The sequence below is a fragment of the Podarcis tiliguerta genome (genome assembly GCF_965153285.1).
Source record: "Podarcis tiliguerta genome assembly, chromosome: 1".
In the NCBI taxonomy this organism is placed as follows: Eukaryota; Metazoa; Chordata; class Lepidosauria; order Squamata; family Lacertidae; genus Podarcis; species Podarcis tiliguerta.
Genome location: NC_139534.1, coordinates 92,285,577 through 92,295,600, shown reverse-complemented (window position 1 = coordinate 92,295,600; position 10,024 = coordinate 92,285,577). Strand labels below are relative to the sequence as shown.

Genomic DNA, 10,024 nt, shown 5'->3' with positions numbered 1-10,024 from the left:
ACATTCCATTCAGGCAGAGCAGAACTTCATACTACTTAGCATAACATATAGCTTGGGTCTCATTCTGTTGTCTTTACTGTTAAACATTCTGTTTAGATTCCTGATGATTGAATAACCACATATCCTTTGAGAGGTGTGAGACTTCATAAGGGGTTGGTGATAGGCATGTTGCCTGCCTAGTGCAAAAGTTGCAGGCATCACATTGTCTAGACACTGTAGGGGAGGAGTTTGCATACATGGTATACATTAGCATTAGTGACCATGGGACATACAGTAAAGAGAGTCCTGGAAGCGAAATGTATGTATTTTAGTAAAATAGTAGTCTTTTTATCAACTACTATTGATCCAGTGTACTAACTTAGATGGACACAGTTGCAGGCTCTCAGTGTTCAGATGTTCAGAGTCAGGTGTTCAGATTTTTTTTTAAAAATTGGCACCTGAGAACGTTTTGGACTAACCAGTCCTTTCTTTAAAAAAGGAACTCTACTTGTACAGCACTGGAACTACATTGCTAATTCAATTTAAAAAGTACCGTACTGAAAGCAACTTTTAAAGTTCTGGGGGTAGACAGTGCTGTAATTGTGAATATGGCTATCTTAAAGTTACTTTAATATGTCAAAGGTGTTTACAATTGAATAAAATGAGGGAAAACTGCATAGATATTGAAAGAGATATTGTGTACATTTGAGAGTCACTTAAAAAGGCTGAAACACTCTTTAAAGTCTTGATTTAGAACTCTAATAGAGCTTAAAAAGGGTACAGCCATGGAATTTCATGAGTTTTAGAAATCACAAAGGTGAGAAGAGAAAGTAAGCACCTTGACTAAAAGTTACACACTGTTGATGTTTGGATGATTCTAAGCATTGATATTTTTTTTATAAAATATATCTTTATACAGCTAGATTAGTTTCAGGAGAGCAATGTGATACGTTTTAAATCCTGAGGATAGGACAAGGTGAAGTGTAAGCCACCTAAGGGAAGATTCATATTAACACACACTGTAAACAAGTACATGATCTAGGGATAAGAAATGTGTGGCAGAGTTTAAAAACCACTGTTACATTCTATACGTTTCATTTGGATGTGCATAAAGTATTCAAAATGGTTTTATCCTGACTACACACAGCTTGAGCCATACAACCTGTGAGGTGAAGTTTGACATTTGGCCATCGTCCAGTCATGCTCCAGTGTGGTGTACTCTTGCAGTTGGGCAGCCTCTCAGACAAAGTCACAGACACTGAACTCCCTGCATAGATGAGAAAAACACTCATGTAGGAGAATACTATTTTTAAAGAGAACACATTGTCACATCTGCAACTGCTGAGACAAGAAACCTTCAAAAGTGTTTTTAGGTCTCTTAGTTGGTACTGCCTCTCCTATTCACTGTGTTTGTAAGACTAAGCCAAAAATCCTGACTTGATCCAGGATTTACACTAGTGGTGCACACCTGCAGGCAGCTCTTCTCTTGCTGCTATGAACCTGTCTTCATTTGAGCACCAAAATAAGACAGGATAAGACTATCGTAGCTTGTTTTTCTAGGTCTGTAAATAATGGGAAACTTGGATAGGTGTTGAATCCTTGTTTTGTCACTAACGTAAAGGGAGTGCAGCAGCAGGATGGGAGGCTGTATACGGGTGCATGTCAATCGTACATATCCTAGTTTATTAAACTATGGGTTTTGGCTTGGTGTGTTACAAACAGCGTATTTCTAAACTGCGGGAAGTTTTCTAAATGGCAACAAGTAATTTATTGTGTACTCCAAATGGCCTCAAATAAAAATGCTAGAAGCAAATGAAATAGAAAAGTCTATAATATGCACAATCTTATGCATGTTGTTAAGTTTCACTGTGCTCAAAAGGATTTATTCAAGGATTGCAACTCAAAAACTTCTTTAGATTCAGCATAAAAATGCTAGATTTCCATGATTAGTGTATGTAGACCAGATTCCAAAGTGCCTAAGATTCCAGGATTGGAGGCTTCCTTAAGTTCACAAAATTAATTTGGGAAGCTATAGTTGCCAGAAAACTGAACATCCTTACTTGTTCTCATATAACAGCAACATGATAGATCTCTTGATGAGTGAAACATGAGAATGGAAGGTGGCATGCCTGCTCAGGAAACGTTCAACTTGATCCATACCTTCCATTTTTAAACCAGCAAGAGTGCAAAACACAATGCAAATCAGATAATGGAATGAATATTGGAGTGCATGTTCAAGACACAATTGTGCGTTTCAGATTCAAAATCTATTTCCTGGACACTTTTTCAAGACAGTTTGTCATGACTTAGGGATCCAACTCCATCCTCAGGGGAAGATGCCTTGGGTTTAGGTGGTAGCTCAATTAGGAGGATTTGCATTCCCATTTAATTTCCATAATCCACATGCCACCCTCAAACAACACTAATCCTGATGCTTCTTTGAATTCCAAGTTTAGCCAATACAAGGATAATCCAATAAATTGGGCTCCAGGTCACCCCACTTGGGGACACAGATGATTTTTGGGGTAGGTGAATAAATTTTATTTTTGGTTATTCCTCTTTCCACATCCAGTACTTCCTCAATGTTTTCAGCTTATTTCCACCCATGTTTGTAACATTTTCCTGAGCAATCCTAAAGATAGATCCCTGAGATTTGAACAAAACCAGAGAACTGCGCAAGCAAACCACATTAAAAAAAATTATGTGGCTTGCTTGTGCAGAGGTTTCTGTTTTTTGCAATTCTGAAGAATCGGGGGGGGGGGGCAAACACCAGATAAAAAGGTAAAGGGACCCCTGACCATTAGGTCCAGTTGTGACCAACTGGGGTTGCAGCACTCATCTCGCTTTATTGGCCGAGGGAGCTGGCGTACAGCTTCCGGGTCATGTAGCCAGCATGACTAAGCCGCTTCTGGCGAACCAGAGCAGCGCAGGGAAATGCCGTTTATCTTTCTGCCGGAGCAGTACCTATTTATCTACTTGCACTTTGACGTGCTTTCAAACTGCTAGGTTGGCAGGAGCAGGGACCAAGCAACAGGAACTCACCCCATCACGGGGATTCGAACCGCCAACCTTCTGATCGGCAAGTCCTGGGGGGGGGGGTATACAGCAGATACTCTGAAGCAATTAATCTGAAAAGGGGGTCTAGTGTCACTGGGGGCCAAACATTCTACTGCAGATCTTCTAGGACTGTCACCTGGATCTGACTACACATTCTTCATATCCATGACCCCTTAGCTAGTACACTTAGAATCATAGAATTGTAGGATTGGGAGGAACCCTGAGAGTCATCTAATTCACCCCCCTGCAGTGCAGGAATCTCAGCTATAGAAAGCACCCATGACAGATGGCTATCCAACCTTCTGCAAAAAAAAACATCCAAGGAAGAATAGTCCACACCTCCAAAGGGAGACTGTTTCACTGTCAAACAGCTCTTACTGTCATCTTCCTGATGTTTAGTTGGAATCTCCTTTCTTATAACTTGAAGCCATTGGTTTGAGTCCTACCCTACAAAGCAGGAGAAAACAAGTTTGTTTCCTCTTCCATGTGACAGCCCTTGAGATGAAGATGGCTATCTCCTCTCAGTATCCTCTTCTCCAGGCTTAACATATCCAGCTCCTTCAACTCTTCCTTATAAGGCTTGGTTCCTAGTCCCTTGATCATTTTGGTTGCCCTACACTGGGTGGGGGTCACACCTCCCCAAATCAAGGCCCTCTCCTAGATGGCCATGCGAAGGCTAGTCAGGAGCACATTCTATCAATTTTGGCTGATATACCAGCTTCCTGGAAAGAGGTCTAAAATCTTGACTACTGCACTATGCTCTATTTGGGGTTGCTCTTGAGGGCAGCTTGGAAAATTAAATTGGCCTAGAATGTAGCAACCGGGTTAGTATTTGGTATCTATATTTTTATTTATGATTAAATTTGCCTTTTCATGTTAATATGCCCCAGGCAACTGATGACAGTAAAACAAAAACAAAAAAAGCAAACAATAATAAAATCATCACACCATTAAAAAAACTAGGGAAGATTTATTTTAAATAAATCAATAGCGCAAGGAACATGTAATGCCTCTTCCCTTTAACATTCATTGTTTCCTGGCTAATATCTGGGTGCCCTTTATGCTCTGAGCCGAAAAAGATAACGGGATTGCAAAGAGGTTTTCGTTTCTGGATATCGAAGAACTGGAACATTATGGACAATAGAGCTCGTTCAAGTCCGTGGGTGCTGCAACCCGCCCTGAGGCGTTATCGTGAAGGGCGGGTAAGAAACGGAATAAATAAATAAAAAGGAAGGAAGGAAGGCAGCATCTGAACCGGTTCGAGGAGATCCTTCAGAGATGCAGGACTTGCGTGGGCACGACGAGGCGCCCTTCATTCAGAGCACGAGCGCCTTGGCGCGCGGGCAAGGGAAATCCTCGCGTGGCTTTCACGCGCCACGAACAAAGAGCAGCCCTGCCTTAGCGAGAGGAGCAGGAAGCGCGCAGCCAGAAATGCGGGGCGGTTCGTCCGGCGGCCGCCGCGACTAACTGGCCTCAGCTCGGCGTCCCTCCTCAGATTCTTCCGAGGGAGCCCGACACGCGCGCTTTCCCACGGCGACCCGTGAGAGGCTGGCGCAAGGCCCGAGGGCGCCCGCCATAGTGCCAACCCTCTACTGGAGCGGAGGGCAGGAAGGGCCGAGCCGGGCGTCGTGGGCAGCGGCGGGCCGGGTACGCTGTGCTCCCAAGAGCCTCGAGTGAACGTCCGAGGTGGGGGGGGGGGCAGGGCTCCAGGGAGGGCCTCGGAAGCACGAGCAGCGTAAAACAACCGACCTCCGCTCGTCAGGGAGCGTGTGCGTTTTTGGGACGACAGTTGAAGGGGGAGGAGCGGGGAAAAAGGCGCGGAAGTTCATTCCCGTAGCCGCGAGCTACCTCAGGCGCAGCTTCGCCGGGCAAGCGCGAAAGGGAACAGGACGGGAGGGAGGGGGCAGAGGAGAGACAGAGAGAGAGGCGAGCCGCGGGCACGTGACAGCCTGCAGGCGAGTAGGAGGAGGAGGTGCGCGGGCCCGCACGGCGCGTGCGCCGCTCGAGGCGCGCCGGCGACGTCACATGGGTGCGTGCGCACGTTCTGTCCGTCGGGTAACACGATTTTTGACTGTGAACATAGAAGGAGGAGGAGGAGGGGTGAGGGGTTTCTACCCGCCCTGCTCACAATCTCACGGTAACTGGCGGGGAAGGGGAACGCCTCGCTCTTATTTACCCGCGCGCTCGCTCGCGCGCGTGCCCCAGAAGTGACTCGAGCGCAGTTTTCCGCGTGTCCCGCACACCACCTGCCAGCTGAGAAACTCGACACCCCTTCGTGGGAGGCCGTGAGCGAGTGAGCGGGCGGGATCGAAGCCGAGGAGGAGGAGGAGGGGCGGGAACTCTGAGGCGGCGCGCGCGCGCGGCTCCTCGCGTGTCAGGGAGGCTCCTCGGCGCCACGCGGGGGCTGGGAGTTCGAGGCGCCTCCGCGTGCCGTGTGAAGCTGCGCTGCGGCTGCGCTGTTCCCGGGTAAGCGGCTGCGCCGAGGCAGAAGGCGAGGGCGAGGCGGATCCCGGGCGACTTCGGGATGGGAGGCTTCGGCTCGCGTCCAGCCGCGCCGGGGGCCGGTGGGGCGCTGCGCCCCTTGCTCTTCGGGTCGGGCACGTGCATGCCGAGCTCCCGAGGAGGCCGCCCAGTTTGGGAAGCTTCGGGGCCTTTTTGACTTTCGCCCCGCTCGCTACCTCCGCCGCTTTCCCTCTCTTTCTCTTTCCTCCCCCGCCCCTCGCACTCGGCAGCGTTATGGCGGTTTCGCCGTCCATGTTGGTAGCATATGTTCCTTCGGCTGGCGGCTTGCGAAGCTGCGCTTAGGGCAGAGTGGGGAAGCGGAGACGGGGCTTCGCCTCGGAGGGCGATCCTGACGGGATTCCTGCGGGTCGCTTCCTACGGGAGCACGTGACTGCCCGGGAGCTTTCAGGTTGAAATGTCAACAAACACGGGCAAGGACCTCGATTGCGCTTTCGCACAGACTTGATGGTGTTGGCGAGTCCTGTGCAAACCTCCGTAACGCCGCAGCCCTTTACTAGGAAGTAAGTAACGCTTACTTCCAGGATAATCGCGTTTAGGTTCATTTTGACAGGTGTGAAATGTTCGCATGGAAGTTATATTCTGGCTCATACGTCATTTCTGAAAGGCAAAACATTCTTCAATTCTCCCCTCTCCCCGCCATTCATTATTGCTTAATGGAGGAGAGGAAAGATTCAAAGTGTGAATGTTGTTGTTATGATTTATCGGCAAGCCAGTATTAATCCCAGACAACCCCAGTGTAGGAAGTAAAATATGAACAAACTTTAGCAACGTTGTTTAAGCCTTGTGACTGTGTTTGCAAACTCCATCACAGTGGTTGGTCATGTGTTGTGTGTGTACAGCGCTTGACATGCTGTATTTTAAGCTCATTTTACAAATGTTTATAAAATAGATAAAATCTATACATTTTTGTATAGATCTAATGTACAGTCTCCCACCCCAACATTTTAGAATTTATTAATACAACATTTTTACCCCACCTTTCTTTTAAGGCACCCAAGGTGGTGTACATTATTTCACCTCCATGTTACTCTCACAACAACCCTATGAGGCAGGTTAGGCTGAGACGTAGTGACTGGCCCAAGGTCAGCCAGTGAGCTTCATGGTTGAGTAGGGATTTGAACACCGGTTTTCCAGGTTGGAAACAATATAACAAGTACTTTAGGGTTGGTGGATTCTGCAGTTGTGTGTGACAGAGCTCTGATAGTGGCAGTAAATACAGCCTAGAGCCATCTTTCTCTGGAATACAATTGGTGGAGTTGAATGGATTTGTTCTAGAGTAAATATTTTGTTTTATATTAGTGTTGATGTACTAACAAATTTCAACAAATGGAAAATTGCTACACTATTACATTTCTTGTACTAAGTAGATCATTGATACTTTCCAAACTAGCTCAGAATAATTCCTTAGAATGTATGTTACATTGTTCTTTATGCCTTAATCTTTAAAACAAATTTAAGATTGCGATCAGTAACTTGTTCCTTAAGGTTAATTTCATGCATTTAGAATACCAGTTATGTGATTTAATAGTAATGCTGCTCTAAAGTTCTACAGTGCCAGAGTAAAAATCATATTTTGTGATACAGTTCAGGTGAAATGGTTGGCTAGGTTATACACACATTTTCAGATGCAATTGCTGCTAATGTTTAGGTAGCAGCACAACCCTGTTTTGTTATCACATCTTTCCTCAAAGAACTCATGTTTTTCTTCTGCTGCTTTGGAGCATCCCAGGTGTAATTTTTGCTGTGCTGGGGGTTGGGTAGGAAAAGAAGGGAAAGCCCAGTTTGTACAAGCAAAAGTTTGTTGCACAAGTAGGACACCACAGTTAGACATCAGCCACTATTTTTGCTTCTGTGGTTACTTCTAAATATTTTTTGTTATTGTGTTGTTTGTTGACCTTTGAATTAATTGCCCCATAATTTGAAATGAAAATCTCATTTAAAATTCTTACCTCTGCCATGAATCTACATTTGCCAAGTGGTGAAATTTTATAAAAATCATTGTGAAAGCTGACAGTAGCAATGTATTGTTTTACGTGTAATGACTGTCACTTTGATTACTTCTGAAGGGATCATTTATCATGTACAATGTCTTGCTCACATTACATGGATGTTACATATTTCATTGACCTCCCCCTCCAGAATGAAGAACATGAAGAAAAATTTGCCTGTATTGTGAAATCTTTGGAGAAATTTCAGTCCATAATGGAGAATCGGCCAGTTGTGTTGGGGAACCAGGATGGTGGAACACCACCCAATGCAGCACCTGCTCTTTATGTTCTCGTGAAACAGCCGCAGATCACTGGAAAAGCTGACCAAGGAGACTTAGTTTCAAATCAAGAGGACAATGGCCTTGCTAGCAGTATAGCAACACCTGTAAAATCGAAAGTGAAGACCTGTCTTCCAGCAGATTGCACCTCAGGGAGCATTACTGTTACCCTAGACAACAACAATATGTGGAATGAGTTCTACTATCGCGGCACAGAAATGATTCTGACTAAGCAGGGAAGGCGGATGTTTCCATACTGTCGATACTGGATAACAGGCTTAGACTCCAAGCTGAAGTATATCTTGGTTGTGGATATTTCTCCTGTTGACAACTTACGCTATAAATGGAATGGCCATAGTTGGGAGCCCAGTGGGAAAGCAGAACCCCATGTGCTGGGAAGAGTATTCATTCACCCCGAATCACCTTCTACTGGCCGTTACTGGATGCACCAACCGGTCTCTTTCTACAAACTCAAACTTACTAACAATACCTTGGACCAGGAAGGGCATATCATTCTGCACTCTATGCACCGCTATCTACCTCGGCTACACTTGGTGCCTGCTGACAAAGCCACAGAAGTTATTCAGCTAAATGGTCCTGATGTCCATACCTTCATTTTCCCACAGACAGAGTTCTTTGCTGTGACTGCCTATCAAAACATACAAATTACACAACTGAAAATAGACTACAACCCATTTGCTAAAGGGTTCAGGGATGATGGCCTGAGCAGTAGATTTCAGCGTGATGTGAAGCAAAATGGTAGCTCAGACCAGGAAGGAGGTAGCGTTAATAGTTCTCCAAGCCATCACAGACATCTCACTGAAGGTGAAATTTTTGATCCAGAGCAGAGGGATTTAGAGACATCACTTAGTGCAATGTGTAACACAGATTTGGATAGAGAATCTATCAGCCCATATCATGACTTTCTGGGTTTTATGGAAACAGATACGTGTGATAGTCCGATATTAAAAGAAGAAGCACCTGAAAGGTAGGCTCAAAGTTTCTTTTTAAAATGTGATCAATATTTGGATAAATATTCTGCTCCTAACCATGCTGGGTACAAATTATACTTTTGATAAAAAATTTTTTATAGATATCTGCCCATACAGTAGTTAGAAAAGGAAGGCAAATCAAGTTTTGCAGAATAAGCAGCATTCTGCAGCAGTAGGCAGTATTAAGCTACAATGAACATTTCTTAATTTGTTCCCCTGTATTGCTTATGCACTTATTCCTGCATGTGGTAGGAGGAGTTCCCTTAAAATTTGGAAATGTTCAAGTGTGTGATCCATATGAATATTTTCCTGTACACTCATCAGTTAAACAATTGACCTCATATTTGAGGTTATTTTATGGAGAAATCCCTTCAAGTACTCAAAGCAGATCATATATATATATATATGCCATTGCACTCTCTGGAGGAAGAACTGTGCGTAAGCAAACACATTGAAGTTTTTTTGTAGATATTCCTGGATATTACTTGACTTAAACATCCTTCTTGCTTTTATTTTAGGAAGTATTGACCTGGCTGTGTCCAATGTGTTGCCCTCTGCCCCTGAGCTTGTTGAGTAAAGGTCTTTCTAAATGGGTAGAATATAAGGCTGGGATTATTTTTAGCCAATCAAAGGCTGCATTCCTTTGCTTACTTAGGAGTAAATCTTGGAGCACAGTGGGCCTTAATTCTGAGAAAGCATGCTTACAGTTGTGCTGTAAAAGTTCAACTTGCCTTCATCATAACATGGTATCATGTATCAAACCACAAAAGTGAAGCTTGCTGAATACCTGTATTTTGCCACTTTCCCAAGGCATTTACCATGCCTTCAAGTAGCCATCCAACAAAGCTATTTTGAGTTTAAAGAGCTGTTGAAATCTTGCCTACAGGTGATGTTATTGGAGCCTTTGTGAGGCACATCGATGATGAAATCACTTATATTTGTGCTGAATTTGATGCTGGCATTATTGCAAATCCAGTGAAAGTAGATTCTAGAGCATTAACTTGCATCATTAATCTAGTCAGGTTGTTGGGGATCAGTTTCAGCTAATGATACCTGTTTTTTTTTACCCTTTCCTTTTAATAGCCAGAGGGGAGTGCCCACTGTCTTGAAAGGCAGTGGTGCAGGCACTCTTTAAGAAACTCCCTAGATCTAGCAGTTTGTGATAACTACTTCCTAGTCACACAAAAAATCTATAATTTGGGGGTAA

At 44.6% G+C, this 10,024-nt stretch overlaps 1 protein-coding gene across 5 annotated transcripts in view; it reads left to right on the top strand.

Annotated features, from left to right (window-relative positions):
* Nucleotides 1-5,032: 5,032 nt before the first annotated feature.
* MGA (MAX dimerization protein MGA) overlaps nt 5,033-10,024 on the top strand; it is a gene marked incomplete at its 5' end in the record, with an annotated part of 37,164 nt that continues 32,172 nt past the window's right edge. Inside the window, 2 exons of one of the 5 annotated variants that reach the window (XM_083449460.1) lie at nt 5,033-6,059; nt 7,699-8,813. In XM_083449460.1, the coding sequence (XP_083305586.1) occupies nt 7,762-8,813 (1,052 nt within the window). Of the gene's footprint in view, nt 6,060-7,644; nt 8,814-10,024 lie in introns of those variants that run through there. The other 4 variants (XM_083449458.1, XM_083449459.1, XM_083449461.1 and 1 more) reach the window with 4 other exon arrangements.